We start from the raw sequence: 18,783 nt of genomic DNA, 5'->3' as shown, positions 1-18,783 counted from the left end.
ATCTGAGAAAATAAAGAATGAAATCCAGGGCAGAGCAGCCAAATCAGATGGACACTGAGGAGGTGAAGGGCTGCAGACTGCGGCGGAGCAGTGTGAACAGCGGATGAGAGAGGCTGCAGGTCCGGTGGAGAGGAGGCAGAAGTGGACGAGATGATAAACTTTCTCTGTTGTACTTTTACAATAATTCATTATTAATGTGTTTCTTATTGTATCGTAGTGCATTGTGAGGTCAATTTTAAAATGTAGGCAATAACCAGTTCAATCTGTTTCTCAGCGAGTGCTCTGTCTTTATACCTTCTTTATTTTAGCATAGCTAAATACGGCACACTAGCCAAAACTCATTTTGAACTTTTGAACATGTTCTTCTTCTGCAATAATTAAATTATTATGATTGTGTTGTACTCTGCTGTCCTTTTCTACTCTTCCTGGATTCTATTTCACCCTTACAATCTGCAATGAAATAATATAAATAATTTGTAAAACTAATAAAACCCCTAAAACCTCATCTTTAATACTTACTTTGTCAAATCTTAATTATAGCTAGAAAAATTAGATGTAAATTAACAACTCAACTTCTTCAAGAAATGACTTCTTTGCTATTGCTGCTGCTGTTGTTGTCAAAGTCTTCTTTTTCTTCTTCTTCTTATGCATCTGCTTTGTTCAGGTTCTTGTTTTCAAATTAACATGTTATTTAACTTGTGACTCCTTTGAACGGGGGTCCACTTCTATGAGGGGAACCACTGAAAGAAAACGGCACGCTGTATGTGAAACAGTTAAACTGAGACGCATCACAAGCTGCTACAAGAGTAAAATGCTGCATTAATACTGTATGCTGCAAACTGCTTGAAAAAAAAAATAATAATCAGTTTGGAATAAATGAGATGGGCCTATAGAGGGAAATCATTTAAATTTAGACAGCACAGTGACTCGTAAATGTAAATGAATTGGGTTTATGATTACACCATTTCTCAGCTCCGGCCTTTGAACGACAGCCACAGCATACTTTCTTTGTTTCTCTCTGATGAGTCACCCTCCACTGTCATTGACAGAGACACTACTAGTACACTAGACATTTTGTCTTCCAGCCTCATTAACTCTTGAATGCCTCGCCCAACTCATTGTTCTTGACCAACAAAAGGCTGTTGGGTCATTTGATTGCAGCCATGAAACTAACATGTGTCGTGGATTTTAACAGACGGTACAAGTTCTCTGGTCCAGTCTCTTGGTCTGTCCCACAAACGTGGCATTCTCCCACACAGTGACTAATGTAGAATGCTGATTTTTTTTTTTTAAAAAAAGATAAAAACGCAAGAGCACTGTGAGATGTAAATAGATGCTTATGGTGGCAGAGAGTGAGGAAAAGAGAGGGAGCGAGAGACAGACACAGAGAGAGACTAAAGAGGGTAGACAAGTGGAATGACTTATTCAAGGGGAAAGTGGGCAGTAAGAAACATGAAATTAGCACAAATAGATTATCTGTCGACTACAGGCAGGCCTAAGAGCAAGCCAAGCACTGTGGAGGGAGAAGGAGAGAGAGAGAAAAAAAAAGCAGATCGACTTCTTGTTTATTCCTGCCTCAGGGGAGTTTCGATGGAGCCATCACTCACCAAATTGCTGATCTGTAGTTGGAACAGCTGTAGCCATAGCACACATGCACTGAACTACACTGCAATTAGAATGCACCAATAGTGCGGCCTATGGTCTGTAGTAGAGATGAAGTGTTTAATCCCTTGCAGATGGTATATTTTTGCACGCCTCAGATGAAAAGCTTCCCTTTCATTGTCTTTTTTTTTTTTTTTTGTAGCGCTGTGGATTTGAGCCAAAAATAAAATACAGTAACGACACTGCTATAGCAATGATAATTCACTGTTAATAATGTACAATGTTGCAAGATGCGCACCAATGCAGATTTGCAGTGGTTTTAAAGCAATTAATCAAACGCATAATGTGCCAAAACACAAACTGATATTCATCTGGGTGGGTGGGAATGAAGACTAAATTGTGAAGGCATGATGACGTGCTTACATTCTGTGGGCAGTGAGAATGGGCACAGTAATATGATTGCTACAGATCAATTTCATGCCAGCTCTGTTTAAAAAAAAAAAAAAAAAATCAATTTTCAGATATGATTTAATATAAGATTAGAATTTATTACACTCCAAATGTAGTGCATCACAAGAAATAATCTTTATTGAAAGTGTCTTCAGTAGATTTATTTTATGCAGTATTTGATTTGAAAAGCACTATATGAATAAAGTTAGTTATTTACTTTATTTATTTATTTATTCATTGTTTGTTTGTCACCTTCATTACATTGTGACAGCAAACTGTGGAATGTATTTGATGTCATGTGGTATGGTTATCAGTCTCCCCATCATAGCGAATGATTCAAACTGATTCACTGCAGTCAAAATCTAGAGAGAATACTGAAGAAATATGAGAACCTATAACTGTACATATTCACCAACAACTGATGATTGCTAGCTAATTCATAGTTTAGCATTTTATTTTGAATGGTTTGATAAAAAAAAAAAGTAAATAACCCAATGATTCATGATCTTTCTAAGGGTTTTTAAATTAGTGGCATTTTACTGTATGTGAGCTCAGACATTACAGATCCGAGTAGACATCCAAAGCAATATGTTGAGATGCTGTTTTAGCGTGGGAATTCACATCACTGAAGAGGCCTTTCCTTCCACGAGTATGAAGGGAGACTCAACCACAAAGAAGGTTGTTGCATCTAATAACCAATTTGCCCCTTGAAGTAAATTTCCCCTCTACCCTGCAGACAGCTTAACTGTGAAGCTGTTTCTGACCATGAGAATGCAGCTGTGCACACACATAAGGTTAAATTGTTAAAACCAACTCTCTCTTCACTTATCAAATCCTTTTGCTTAACACAAGCACGGTAGAAACAATCTGGAAAAATAGTTAATGATATGGTTCTTAAATTATATTTTATGCACTGACAGAGGGAAAAAGGTTTGTAACAATCTGTTGCCAGATTGGGAGGTTATTTAAATCTCTGGCCTAAAAGGATTGTCCTGGTAGATTTTGGCAATTAAAAACCGTGACGGTGATTAAAAAAAAGAAGTGCCAGAAATCCCACCTACAGTTTTTCCTATTAGCTGTATTTCTTTGATTTTGTGGGTATGTGATTGGCATGCACGCACACACACACGCACATATATATATATATATATATATATATATATATATATATGGTGAAACAGAAACTGATAGCCAGAAAAAGATCTTTTAGTAGGCTGAATCTTCTCCAGCTTTAATTACACTATATTGATCACATGCAGGAGGGAGGTAAAGGAGGGGGAGATGGAGTGAAGAGGGAGAGTTAGTGAATCTGCAGGCTATAGTTACTGTAAAGCATGTAAAAAGAAAGTGAGTGAGCGAGAGCGAGGGTCTGAGCAATTATTCCAAAGTCATACAGTAGATAATTAGAAAATCCCCTCAACTCTCCACAGTTTCTCTCTCCATACATCCATTTAGCTCAGCTGATACAATGAAACAGTGAGGGTGTCAAATTCTTTTAAGTCACCAGCCAGAATGCATTGTTCACATCCATCTCACAGCTTCATGCCTGGTTTGATTTGAAATTCTCAGCATTGATTTTTTTTCCCCCCTTGTGCCTTTGGTCTGGTCCTTCCTTGTCATCAGCTATAATAGAACGGTCATGCATGACACTTCTGGCTTCCCTGTAACAACTTTAGCTACATGCTACAGATGCAAAGAGGACTACTTCTACAAAACTGTGCTTCTTCTCTCTTTTCTAGGCTGACCTACTTTGGCAAAGAGCTTAGGTTCGTTTCTTTGTTTCTCACACTGTTGTGGCAAGGGCAGAAAATCTGCAAACTCTCCTACTGTATTTTCCTCCACACCCACTTCTACTTCCGATCCAGGCGGATGGTAGCTGAGTCCAGCACAGTAAAATATGCCAGATTCAACCTCACTGGCCCAGCAAAAACTTTCCTGGCGCGTCTCACAGAACTGTATTCTGGGGGTTAAGGAGCTTATGTCTAGTATACGACGCATGGAGAAAGGAGCTGAGCAGTGATTCGCCATGGGAGGGAGTGGGGTGGGTGTGGGGGGTGGAGAGTGAAGCCTCTCTGTGTAGAGTGTATCTCATTATGGCTGAACTGTGTGTTACCTTTGGTAAACAGTGGGGAATATTTCTCAGGCGAGCGTCACTCTAAAAGCAGCAGGCTGGTAAACGACCACGGCCCGACGGTGCCGCAATGCCATTGCTCAAATATACAGCCCCACAGGGATGTATGAGTTTGGTCATGATTAGTCAGATAGAATAAATAATCTGCGCTTATGACAGCTCTCTTCATTTCAGTGCGTGTTGAATGGATGCCACGTCCGACTCTTTTTGTGTTAGTAAATTCCCTCCAGTTATTTTTGCTGAATGACCTTCTCAGTCACAAGAAAAGTCAAAAATTCAATTTCTAAGAAAAGCATTCATTATCACAGCCTTTGTGCTGAAGGGGTACCTGCCCATTTACTGTGCATTACAGGGATGTGTAGTGTAGTCGTACTCAATTTCAATAGCACATTAAGAAAATCAACAAATTAGAGATCCATCAAATTCCTTTAAGGCATTTGACAATATTAATGTGAATCCTGTCAGAGCAGCACAGATTATCACAACACAAACATGCATTTTCCAGAGCAGGATGAGGATAAGGTCCTTATTTTTTTTTTTAATTATTATCCAGTGTTAATGCTCATAATCAAAACTTTGATTTACTTTTCCCCAAAACTACACTGGTTAGAACAATTATTTGCTGAGACTGAGCAGGACACTGCTGATGTTTATATTTGTAGTCTTCTTCCCAAGTCTATCTTCGGGCTGAGAAATGCTGCAACGCACACACACTGCTGTGTGCCACGCTCTGCCAGCTTGACTTCAACACTTCCACATATTTCCTCGAATTGTTGTGACGTTCTGCACACTGCGCTTCAGTACAGCTGAGTCTCTCACATGTGAAGAGCAAAACATGAGTAATTAAATCTTCATTCCTTCACCCACACTACCACATTCACATCTGTTAAATTGAAAAACTGCAACAGTGTAAAACAGATCCACTTAAGTTGACGCTCTGGTGACTCTTGTAGTATAGCGTCAAGAAGTGGGGGGGGCTTTTGTTGGCCTTTCCGCTAACACTACAATGGGGTCTTGTTTTGATGTTATACGACCCTCCGGAGACTTTGTAAATCAAACACTAATTACGGTGTACAGTGACCTGATGGCTGAAATACTACATCTGATGTGCTCTGTGGGCTAAAAGACAGCTGAGTGAATTCTGTGTCTAAAGTAGAGTGCTTCAGCAAACTGTATACAGCTTGGTTAATTAAGACATGCTGACAACCGGTGAACTCTGCACAACGTTATAGATCCACTGCCTAATTGGAAAGAATGGTCAACAGTCAACACATTTTCTTCACTTCCTGGCAGCTGTACTGTGGTTGCAATAAGACCTTAGAAAAATGAAAATAGGAAAACATTCACATTATTAATTCTAAAAGCATCCATACAGAGAGTGAATTAACCTATAAGGAAACCCTGGGCAAAACTTTTTTACACCCCTGCTGACCAATACCCACTTTAGAAGTTTGACCAGACTGAATTATCATGACCTACACTGGGCCGTCCTTTGCATTCTGGTGCTCTGGGGTTGTTACCCACCTTTTCTTTCCATCAAACAGCATTAGTACAGATTAATTTATGTCTTACCTGCCCTGAACTTTGATGTCAGAAATGGCATAGAAGTATCTGGAGAGGTTGTTCTCATCCACCGTTGTGGCTCCCGTGGCAGGCCGGAGCAGTCGGATTCTCAGATCAGTAATGGTAAAGAAGTCCCGCAGCTTCTTGGTTGTGTCCAGTTGTCCGTAAAGTGAGGCCATGTTGTGGAGCCGGGGTCCAGCAAACAGTGCAAATCGGTCCTTGATCTCAAAGCGTACAGTTTTATCATACTTCCACACGTAGCCTCGTGAGTACTCCTCAGTGCAGATTATGTCCAACAGGGTTTGCTGAGTTAGGTCTTGCACTGTCTTGGGCTCCATGGTGAAGGCATCCAAGCAGTCAGTGGCATAGAACTGGTAGGGCTGCCAGGTTCGTCCATAATCTAGTGATTTTTCAAGGACCATCTGTTCAGGTCGACCTGACTCAAAGGTGAGGACAATGTCGTCAGTCAGCTCAATGGTCTTGTTCCAAGATAGAGTGATGTTGACCAGTAGGGCTTTTGGGTACTTCTTCCAGGAGGTGGACTGCCAGAAGGTTGTGGGGTTACGGCCCTCAGTGTCGAACATGAGCTCTGGAGGATGGGCAAGCTCTTCAGTGCTGGCATCACACTCATTGTTACACATGTAAGGGTTTTCCTACATAGGGAGAGCAGAGGAAACAAAGAGCAGAAAAAAGAAAAGGCAATGAAAAATATTGCTCATAGTAACAAATCAGGCCATTGTCAGAGTTGATTATTCAGAGAACTTTGTGTAATCATGGTATTGTAAATGCCATATAACACCACGACACTGGGAAAATATTTGGAGAAGTCCTGAGCTTTGCATAAAAGGAAAGTAGGAAAGAGTGAGGATGCCTCTCTAATGGGCATTCAATTATAAATAGTTGAATCCACATTTCTTTTTGTTGCACATTTATCATTTAAGAGTCGGCCAACAACCCAGTTGCCAGGATAAAATACCAGCACTGTACACACTGGTGGAGCCAAGAGGTGGCCACTAAAATCTGACAACCCCACAAATCAAATTGTGAAGCCTATGTACATAATCATAGATGTAGGTGCATCAAGTAACTACTATTTTTCTCACAGAACACTTTTATGGAACCATTTTCTATCGGCATTGTTCCCACACAGATATTTAAACAGTGAAAACACTACACCAATTTCATTACTTTATGAGCTTTATCAATAAAAAAAAAAACCTATTTTTTTAATCAAATGAGGGTTACAGTCCACATGTTGTACTTATCCAGAGGGGTTAAAGTGGACCAGAATGATCCGGAGCAATATTCCAGCACTTTCGATTAATTAGTAACCAAATCTCGCAGTTTACTACATAGTACTGTCAAGAGAGTTAATTTTTGGTGTGCTGCAGCCTGGCATTGCCTCCAGCTGACAGCATGGATATACTTGCTCAGTACTAAGAAAATTATGACACCCCATGGATCACATTCTCTCTCAACACATCCTTTTTTTCCCCCCATTCTTATCACAGTGATTTCATGTTGCCGATGTCAATAAAGTTGTAGCATTTAGCTGAGGGCTCTGGCTAGCACTACATGAGCGAGCATAAATCTCACTTTAACCCCTGCTTATATATGGCAGTCGTGCCTGAATATGCAAATTATAGGAGATGGTCATGAAAAATTACTATTTGTCTGTAGTGATAGTAACTGCCCAATGTAAACATCATATGATAAAATAAATATCTTCTTAAAAAGAATCCACTTTCTTTTCAGTCTCTTTGGGCCTTCATGTGCTTACATCTTTCTAATTTTATCCTTCAGTTCTTTTAAATATTCACCTAAACCTACTGGGTAATTTAATCATTTTCATCAGCTTCATTCAGAAAAATATGCAACGTATAACTCTCTATCAAAAATTTCACTTGAGGTTTTCAGAGATTCTTCACATGCTTTAAATTCATCAAGCTCCTGGCTTGAAAGAGGTCTCTCCAAAAACATTTGTCCAATTTACCACAAATCATTACCAGGCAATGTTCTCTCTCCTTGCTCCCTGGGGGCTCGATCTAGCTGTCAGGGGGAGGAGGCACTCTTCCAAGAGGACCTTTCAAGTGCTACAAGCTCCAATTTATCAGGACAAGATAATCCACTACTTGATTAGGTGGGAGATGTCACCCTGTGCGTGTGTGAGTGTGTGTGGAAGTGAGTGTGGCGATGTGGTGAGGAAACAGGGACAGGAGCAGGTCTCTGATGTAAGACAGTCTAATGAAGCGGTGAGGCAGAGATCGAGTAAGTTAGAGTGAGAAACAGCTCCATTCGGCTAATAAGCTTTGCAAGTTTTTCCTCGTCCTCCAAGGCAAGGTGACAATGAAACAGGGCTCTGTCAGGCCTTCTGACTTTTGGAGGGACCCATTAATATCCTGTCTGGGCGATCCCCTACAGGCTTCTCCTGGTACTGGACAGCGGCGGCTGGGAGGAAATGGTGACGGAAGAAGGCAGGCTGGCAGTGGAAAATTCCACTTGGGTTTTAGTATACCATCTCATGGTGGGAGGTTAGGCGTGGCATTAACTGCAGCATCTGGCGCACTGTGCAGGGACAGACAGATGTGCAGTAAGTCACAGGTGACAGTTATGCATGATTGGGGGTGAGGGGAGTCTCTAAAAACATACTTGGCATGCAGAGTAGTTGATTTTTATGGCTTGTTGGGAATGTGTATTCACTGAGAGAGACCTAAAACAGAGCTCATATATAGACTCCAGAGTTGAGAGAATAACATTTTATTCATTGTTGTACATTTTTCCATATTTATACTGTATCATAGTAACTGAACTGCTTTAGTTATTTTATTTCCTATTAAAATTGTGTTTTTAATTATACTGAATGCTACTATTGACAGTGAGATTGTACTCTGTATTCTTGCACTGAGTCATTATCTGCTGCCCCTCCTGTACAATTTAGTTGTGTAATTAGCTCACTGTAGTAAATAGACTCTATTAGAAGTGAATGTCAATCTGAACTGAATTCAAAATGAAGTAAAGACAAGTGAAGTAAAGACATCAGCAGAATTTTGTACCGAATCCTAATCTTGTCCACACCTAACTCACGTTTTAAACCTTCCATGTTACCTTATAGCCATCGCAATCTCATTTGCTCGTTGAGCAAGGTGCATCTACAGAGAGTATGGGTGCACTGCACAGATAATTTTATCTGCTACTAGGTACTAAGTAACATACTAATAAACTAGTAAAATTCCCCTTACCAAATTGGAGCATAGACTTCTCTAAAATTAAGCATGAAGCAAGCCATCATGATTAATCAGTGACTCAGATTAGCTTAGGTGAAACCTGCCGATCAAAGTGGCCGCCCTGTAATGATGCTTAATTTAGAGCCTTAGTACAGATTAAACAGAAACAGAGAGACCAAAATAGCTTTTTGTACCAGGCTGTGAAGTTGTTTATTTGTGCTGTTGATCCGAACTTGCTCATTTCTGGAGCCCGCTCAGTGACGAACTGTAGTTTTGGCACTGCTACATTGGCTTTATGTGGGATTTTTCTAGCCCTAAAGCTGCCACTTGATCTTGCCTAGTGTACCAAAATGGCTAATGCAGGACTTGGCTTTGGTACAGTTGAAGAAGCAAATTTCTCATGAATGCCTATCAGCCTATAGTTTGCCATGCTATACAGAGCTGAAAGGCACCTCTTTTGGGGTCACATCTGTGACCTACTTGCTTAGGCCAATGGCTGAAGTAAACAGTCTTAGGGTGTCTCTATGGGAGCAACTGTATCATCTCTGAGGTCAGCCTATTTATTCCTTCAGGTCTAAATAATGCTGATCCAACGATCAGCATCACGTAACACCCAGAGACACACACACACAGGCTACTCACATAAACTGCCAGCACATCTCTGTAATCAGACAAAGATGTATCCCTATCGATCCCTGCGGCCGTGCAGCTGAAAATCTGCTGCATGTAGCACCTTGCAGCCCTGACCAGCGGTCCTGCGATCCCCCGAACACACAGGTTAAAAACCTTTCATTACTGTCTCATCCGCTTCTTGCCTAACGACAAAATATGGCCTTTATGAAGATCAATAGCTGCACTGGTCTGCCGGAGAAGAGCAAGGAGATATAATGCTGAGTATACGGCCTTATGAAAATCAATACCAGATTTCTGCGTTTTACTGTGGTGTAGTGCTAAGGCCTCTACTAGTGAATTAATGGTTTGGCACATGTTTAAACAACTGACAGCACCCGGCACGACAACAGCTGCATTTTTGTAATTACAAAAGATGTTTCTATTAATCCCAGTGTGATGATAAGCGGCCAGGATGGGGGGCAGCCAACGCAGATTACAAAGCCAGCGCTGAGATAGTGAGAGCGGAAAGGTCATGCCAAATTGGCACTAATAGAGATGCAGTCAACCCACCCAAAACACACTGGATTATTAGCACTGTGATGCAGTGATACAGTCCGAGAGAACAGTTGTTTGTGTGCGAGCGTGTTTGTGTTTCCAGGTGGGCGTTCATATACCAGCAAGTATGTGGTTGTGGGTGGATATTATCAGGAAGCTGCTCTAAATTCCTCTGGTGTTGTCCCCATTATTGTCAAACTGTTCAGGCTAATTTAACCAACCGGCTAGAGGAATAAAAATCAGCAGTGCTGCAACATAGTGGATAATGAATCAGACTCATCTCATTCAGCTGCACTCTGCAGACCAGCATTATTTGTAGTGTTTAGGTAACAGGCAAGTGTTTGTCTATTTGTTTACCAGGGCTTTTAGATATGTTAAAACAATTTGCCTGATGCACTCACAGAGGTAACGCAAGACACCATTTTGGCTTCAAATTACAGACCCCGGATCTTTTATTGTGACTCTGTAAGTGCTACAATTTAGTGAACAATGATCGGTCTTTTAAAAGTCTAATTCTGTAGTTAAACGTCCTATTTAACAACAAAAAGAACAAAATTATCCCTTTTTTAATGCAAATTCTCACATATTTATTTAAATAAATACTGTAAAACTATACTGCACTATGCTGGGGGAAAAGAAATAGCATGCTGTTATTATCTCCTGTTAACATGCATTTTCTCATTATGGCTTTACAACAAAGGGTTGCATCAACCTTTATTTAGAAAGTATCTTTGACCCAAACAGTTGGATATGGAGGAGAATTCATACACAAAAGAAGAGAAGAGCAGATAAGTTACTGAGGTTTAAAATAAGACATGACCATGTTGGCTGACAGCCTTGGCCTGGCCACACAGTAACCACTGATGGAGGATGGGACTTGAGGGAATATAAATTTACTAACTGCAGACAAGCCATCTTGATAGATGGGCTCACACCAATCAAACCAATCCGCTTGTGTGACAGATGTCTTGGACGTGGAACCCAGATAGCAAATTGAATTCACACTCCATCGATTCGTCTTTCTAACTCACCCCCCTTTTCTACTGCTTCCTGTTCTTTGTTTCGTGTTCTAACAAAGTTCATTTCAAAAAGGGATCAGTGTTTAAATATAAGAGAAACAGATCAATTCTAATATGGGATTTGATCTTTTCTTTTTTTGACTAAAAGGAACTTATTGGAGCAGGGCCTGTAGTACTTCTTGGTTTGAAGAGCAATATAATGAAAATCAATACCAATAGTGGGACATTTCATCAGACAACTGCACATGAGTGTTATTAATCAGTGGATATAGAACAATTCAGGCAATACACCTTCAGTGACCTTGAAGTTGAAAGCTAGCCGCTCTGACCACCCAACACTGAGCCTGCTGATCAAACCATGCTTTAGTGTGGATACTGTGTCATGGACTTCACACATCATGTCAGGGTAATATCCATGGGTAATGTAATATTATAGATGGCAGACATCCATCCAACCAAAACGCACATGTGCAATCCTTCCTTGTGGGTTCTTATAACAGACAGGTGAGACAAAGACAGATGATGAGTGACTGGAGTTTATCACTACCACAGCTCCAGTCTTGCTTATCTCACTGACCCGCCCTCCAGTGTCCATGGAATTGGTCAAAGAAAAACAACAGATAAAAAATTACTTCTCATGACAGTTTATGACCAGTGATTTAAAACATTCCTGCACATTCACTATCTACCTGTGGTTTTTATTAAGATGGAGGACCACTTGCTGCATCTACTGTTGTGGTCAAAAATCTACATACATTCACCATGGCCATGGATGTCACAATAAGTTCAGGATTTTATTTTATTTTTTAAACTGTTCTTTCTCCAGGGTGGACTGATTGTACAATGACTTTACAGAACAAGAACTGGAAGCACAATTCAAATTTATTTTGGATTTTCTCTAATCCACACAGGGTCAAAAATTTACATCTCTCAGGCTCAAATATAGACATACAACCTAACTAATATTTGGTTAAATGACCTTTGCCCTCAACTGGACATGGTTGGTAGCCATCAACAAGCTTCTGGAATAATTCTGGCTGGATATTTGATATTTGGCTTTGGGAAGGCCATTCCATTAGCTTAATGAGCCATTCCTAAATAATTGCAGGTTCCAAGATCATCAGTTCAAACAGTACAAGTCATTTAGATGTGTCACCATTTTACCAAGATCTCAATAAAGACCCAAACTGTCACCCCCCCGATGAATTGGTTAGTATGGTCAGGAGCAATCCAAGAACCTCTAAGGCTTAAGGCTGGAACTGGAAACTGCTGGAAACCAGCATTACTGTCCAGAGTTATGCAAGTTTTGCATCATCAAGAGGGTACTGATCCTAAAGCTTCAAAACTGACACCTTCATGCTCAACTAAAATTTGCAGGTGACCACATGGACAAGCCAAATGTCTTCTTGAGAAATGTGTTATAGTCAGATGAGATAAAGATTGAGACACAATGACAAGAGGTATGTTTGGAGGAGTAAAGGCAAGACCTAAGAACATGGTACCAACTGTCAAGCATGGTGATGGTAAGATCATGTGCAGGGCTTTTTTGCTGCTAGTGGAACTGGTACACTGCACAAAGTGGATGGAATAATAAAGAAGGAGGACTACACCCAAATTCTTCAACTTCATTGCAAATCAACAGCTAGATGGTTGAACATTGGGAACAATGTTTCTACTTCCGGCGCCGCGCGAGCAGGCAGCCAGTTTCAGCAGCTCCGCACTAATTCCGTGTTTTTTCTCATTTTGTTTAGTATTAGATGTGTTTTTGTGTTTCTGTATCTTCTGCTCTTTTTCCTCATGATGGAGCAGAATTTTTTCTGGAAAACTTTGTTTTTATTTACCCTTTTTATGGTGTTTATGTTTGGAGACTGCGAGAGTGGCCACGCTCCTATTGTTTACTCTCGGGACCAGCTGATCTCCATCGGGCGCTCCGCTGTGCCTACTCCTGCTGAACGACTCGATATTCCCCGCGAACTGAGAAGGAAGAGACGTGGGAGACGTGCGGGCATAGGTCGTCGTTGCCAGGGGAGAAGGTACAGGCCCGTCATCCCGTCCATCATCATGGGAAACGTGAGATCTCTTCCCAACAAAGTGGACGAGCTAACGGCGCTAACGCGACATCAAAGGAGCTACCGGGAGAGCAGCCTCATGTGCCTGACGGAGACGTGGCTAACCGAGCTAACCCCGGACTCACACATAAACATGGACGGCTTTCATTTGATCCGTGCCGACAGAACCAAGGAGAGTGGTAAGAAGAGGGGCGGGGGTCTGGCTGTGTTTGTAAACGATAGATGGTGCAACTCCAGACATCTAACCATCAAAGAGACGCTCTGCAGTAAGGACATTGAACTGCTCGCTGTTGGTATGAGACCGCACTATCTTCCTCGGGAGTTTTCACATGTTATTGTGATAACTGTGTATGTGCCGCCCTCTGCTAACGCTGCTGCAGCCTGCGATGTCCTCCATGCTACTACCAGCAGACTCCAAACACAGCACCCACAGGCCCTCTTTCTGATCTCAGGGGACTTTAACCACGTCTCCCTGTCCTCCACTCTCCCCACCTTCACCCAGTATGTCACCTGCCACACCAGGAATACCAACACACTGGATCTACTGTATGCCAACATCAAGGAGGCATACAGCTCATCACCTCTGCCTCCCCTGGGGGGCTCAGATCACAACCTGGTTCATCTCCAGCCTGTGTACAAACCCTTGGTACACAGAGAACCAGTTGTGACACACACAGTGAAGAAATGGTCTGAGGAGACTGAAGAAGCTCTGAGAGACTGCTTTAGCTCCACTGTGTGGGAAGAGCTTTGTGCCCCTCATGGGGAGGACATCGACAGCATCACGGACTGCATCACTGATTACATCAATTTCTGCGTGGGAAACACTGTGCCCACCAGGAGGGTACGGTGTTTTTCAAACAACAAACCCTGGATCAACTCTGAAATAAAGGCTCTCCTGAAGGAGAAGAAGAGAGACTTTAGATCAGGAAATAAGGAGGAGCTGAGAGCCGTGCAGAAGGATCTGAGAAGGAAAATCAGGGATGGAAAAAACATCTACAGGAAGAAGATGGAGGACCAGCTACAGCAGAGCAACATCAGTGGGGTTTGGAGGAGTTTGAACTCAATTTCAGGCCACAAACCAAGCCCTAGGGTTGTGGGAGACTTAGAGTGGGTTAACAACCTGAACCAGTTCTTTAACAGGTTTGACCAGCAACCCACCCCTCCCCCAGCCCAGTCCCCCCTGCTGTCAGCCCCACCATCTTTAATGACTGCCAACCTTTCTTCTTCTTGGGACCTCACACCTCTCAGCTCTCAGCCATCACCCACCCCCTTCACTTCTGAGGACTCCATCTCACAACCCCCATCCCCCACCTCCATCTTGTCCCTCTCAACTCATCATGTGAGGAAGGAGCTACGTAAGATCAAGGTGCGAAAGGCTGCTGGTCCAGACGGCATCAGCTCCAGGCTCCTGAGGTGCTGCGCAGATCAGCTGTGTGGCATCATGGGATACATGTTCAACCTGAGCTTGAAGCTGGGGAAAGTACCACAACTGTGGAAGACCTCCTGTGTGGTACCGGTACCAAAGACCAAACATCCAAAGGATCTTAGCAGCTACAGGCCGGTAGCCCTGACATCGCATCTAATGAAGACCCTCGAGAGGCTGGTCCTCAACCATCTACGCCTCATGGTGTCGTCTTCGTTGGACCCGCTGCAGTTCGCCTACCGGCCTGGCATCGGGGTGGATGACGCCATCATCTACCTCCTGCACCGAGCTCTGACCCACCTGGAGAAGCCTGGAAGCACTGTGAGGATCATGTTCTTTGATTTCTCCAGTGCTTTTAACACCATCCAGCCAGGACTTCTGAGAGACAAGCTGGAACTGTCAGGAGTGGACCACCACATCTCCGAGTGGATACTGGACTACCTCACTGACCGCCCACAGTACGTGAGGACACAGGGCTGTGTCTCTGACAGGCTGGTCTGCAGTACGGGGGCCCCACAGGGAACTGTGCTGGCACCGTTCCTCTTCACCCTCTACACTGCAGACTTCTCCATAAACTCCCCACGCTGCCATCTGCAGAAGTTCTCTGACGACTCTGCCATAGTTGGCCTCATCACAGGTGAGGATGACTCAGAGTACAGACAGTGGACTCAGGACTTTGTGGACTGGTGCCAGCGGAACCACCTCCTGATCAACGCCGCTAAAACCAAGGAGCTGGTGGTGGATTTCCGCAGGCGCAGACCCACCACACGGACACCGGTGAACATCCAGGGAATGGACATTGAGATAGTGGACTCTTATAAGTACCTGGGTGTTCACCTAAACAATAAACTGGACTGGACTCACAACACTGATGCGCTCTACAGGAAGGGTCAGAGCAGACTCTACCTGCTGAGAAGGCTGAGGTCTTTTGGAGTGCAGGGGACACTCCTGAAGCCCTTCTATGACTCTGTGGTGGCATCAGCCATCTTCTATGCAGCAGTATGTTGGAGCAGCAGCTTGTCTACAGCTGAGAGGAAGAGGATAGACAAGCTCATCAGGAAAGCCAGCTCTGTCCTAGGATGTCCTCTCGACTCAGTGCAGGTGGTGGGAGACAGAAGGACTCTGACCAAAATAACATCACTGATGGACAAGGTCTCCCATCCCATGCATGAAACTGTTGCTGAGCTGGAGAGCTCCTTCAGTGACAGACTGCTGCATCCTAAATGCACAAAGGAGCGTTACCGCAGATCCTTCCTCCCAGCAGCTGTAAGACTTTATAACCATCACTGCTCCCAACAAAAACCACAATAGCCTACACAATGTAGGATAATATATAATATACTGTAAATAGTCCGGCACATCATGCACATTGTATATAGTGTTATTATTATTAGTAGTATTAAGGTTAATATTGTTTGTTGATTTTATATATATTCTTTTCTTAATAGTGTGAATTATTATATCTTTATTTATATTTATAATAACTGCGGCTGCTGTTACACCCAAATTTCCCCTCTGTGGGACAATAAAGGCTGTTTCTTCTTCTTCTTCTTCTTCTTCAAGTGGGTCTTCCAACAGGAAAATGAACTCAAACACACATAAAACTGGGATGAATAAAGCAGGCTAACATTAAGTTTCTGGAATCGCCTTCCTAAAGTCCCGACTGCAACCATATTGAAAATTGGTAGACTATGCATAAAATCCAGGTCTGTGCCAGAAAACCAACCAATTTAAATTAACTACCAATCCAGGTCTTGTTTTTAAAGTCACAAAAGATGTATGCTGTACAATCACTCTACGCTGGAAAAATAACAGTTCAAAGAAGTCATTAAAATCCCAAACTTATTATTACTTGATTGATGAGTGTCTATAAACCAAAACTTGTCCAAAACTGTAGATGACTTCAAATCATTATAGCAATGGGATAGTCAAAAATAAATATTAGTATGAGAAGTCATGACACCGGTATACTCATGCTGTAGTTTTTCAAGGAATCTAATCATTGTCATTATGCATATTCTGTCCAAGGTCATGTGGAAATGGACAAGCTGCACCATTCACCCAGGACACAGTACCTGTCCTGTATAGGGCTAGTCATAATACACTATATTTTTAGCACCGATATGACAATAATCTTACAATAAAACAAGCTGGGACATCTGTTTTACATAAATAAAAAAGCTCCTTGATTTCTATGTTAAATGTCTGCAATAACTTGGAAACTTTTTTTTGTCAACACTGTAGAATTTCTCCCACTGTTGGCCCAGAAATCCATAATCCTTTCCTTATATGTATCTATTTCTCTTCCATATTTGTGCCTGTCTTTCCTCAGTAAGGTGTGTGCATATGTGTGTACGTGCATGTGTGTAAGACGTGGGGGTTGGGGGTTAAAGCTATCCCTGCTGCATTAATGAGACCTTGTGTTCCACAATAGATTTCTTCACCCCAACCCAGTGGCTTGATTGAAGCAGTGCTCTCTCAATTTCAGTCTCTCTCTCTCTCTCTCTCTCTCTCTCTCTAGTCATGCCAACACCTTCACTGGATCCCTCCTCTCCCTCTCCCTGTCTCCCATGGTGATGGGTGGTGCAGACAGAAAGAGGAGCTTAACCTGGACGTGGAATGAATATTGGATGCCAGTGTGACAGATTACAGTGGTAATAGACACCCTGGTCAAATCCTCACAAGGATTACAATCATATTTTCAAATGGCTCAGGGTCGGCCGGAGGTCGTCCAGCCTGGACTATGGTCAACAAGCCAGAGGGAACCCTAAAATCCCACACTTACACATGCTGAGACAGGTTCTTCTGCCAATTGTGTGTGTGTGTGTAAAGCATGGTTTTGCATATAATGTAAGCTCAATAAAACAAGTGTAGCTCCTGCTAATTAATTATGCAAAACAAATAAGACTACAGATGAAGGCATAAACCTCTGAAACAATTAAGGAAAAAATAAAAGGTACAACATGATCCTCAAGTTTTACAATAATATATTAAAGCAATAACAGTCAATGCAACCATTCTTATTTGTTTTGTTTTTTTTTGCTGAGAATTATATGAGAGACTTTCACAATTATGGCATGAAGTTGGAGCCATCAGCTGGTAAGCTAAGTTGAGCATTAAAACTGTTCACTATGAACCTCTAACATGTACGTGACTAAATGCCATCATGTTCAACAGTAAATATATTGAGCTTAAAGTGGAAACTCGCAGTCAGCATGAAACTTGTTGAAACCCTACACAAGCACTGCAGACCAACAGCTCCAAGGGTCCAACAGATGAAATGTGCTGTTTTGTAGCACCACTGGGGGAAATCCAATAGTGATCCAAAAGGCAGTGAGCTGCACCATTCAACCACCTTAAGCACCACAGCATGGGCCCGTCCAGTCGGCTGTGGAGAGGTTATGAGGTGAGACGATTCGTAAATGTTCTCCTGTTTCATTCGTCGTGATCACTGGCAGCGATTTAGAAGATTCATGAGCCTTAAAACAATAGCGGGGAAAGCCTTCAGCACGCGGCCCCTGCACATTCAGAAGATATAAAAACTATTTTATATTCCATTATCTTTTATATGGCAGTGCAGGCCCTACAGGGTGCCACTGCGATATGGTTTGGAGGACAGGACAACATCCCCTGCTTAAAAGATGTTATATCTGTGAGAGCGAGGTAAGCACACCCATTGAGAGCAAGAGCCAAGGGGTGTTTGATGGCTGATGGTGTACCGCTAACACAGACAGGTTAATGGCCCAGTGCAGTATATTGGCACTGTATTCTAGCACATTTAACACTAAATTCAGAAAATTTACTCATGCAGCACAGCATGTATTGTGCACTGCAACCTTGCTGTACTGTATCTGTGTAGGCATGTGTTTGAGGAAAATAAGAAGTTGTGCAACATGGAAATGCCTCACGGTCTAAATGATGTGACAGTTTTTCTCCACTCCCTGTCAAATGCAGAGGAGGTAACCCCAGGTGTAGCCAACAGTTGCTTCAAAGTGGAAACCGCTGATCTAGTTTCTAACATTTATCTTTGACTTTAAGTCAAAGAAGAGCTGTAGCTAACAATAATGACACATCTGTGAGGTCTTTTCAAAGAGGACCCAATGGTAGTGGCTGTGTGCTAAAATGCAAAAAGAAA

At 42.4% G+C, this 18,783-nt stretch overlaps 1 protein-coding gene across 4 annotated transcripts in view; it reads right to left on the bottom strand.

The window, feature by feature from the left end:
- The window catches only part of ntng1a (netrin g1a), a 122,393-nt gene that overhangs the window by 50,756 nt on the left and 52,854 nt on the right, over positions 1 to 18,783 (bottom strand). For all 4 annotated transcript variants that reach the window (XM_030757297.1, XM_030757294.1, XM_030757295.1 and 1 more), the window contains exon 3: positions 5,756 to 6,399. In XM_030757297.1, the coding sequence (XP_030613157.1) occupies positions 5,756 to 6,399 (644 nt within the window). The remainder of the gene's footprint in view (positions 1 to 5,755; positions 6,400 to 18,783) is intronic.

This window comes from Archocentrus centrarchus, chromosome 20, assembly GCF_007364275.1.
Source record: "Archocentrus centrarchus isolate MPI-CPG fArcCen1 chromosome 20, fArcCen1, whole genome shotgun sequence".
In the NCBI taxonomy this organism is placed as follows: Eukaryota; Metazoa; Chordata; class Actinopteri; order Cichliformes; family Cichlidae; genus Archocentrus; species Archocentrus centrarchus.
This window is presented reverse-complemented; position numbering and strand designations above follow the sequence as displayed.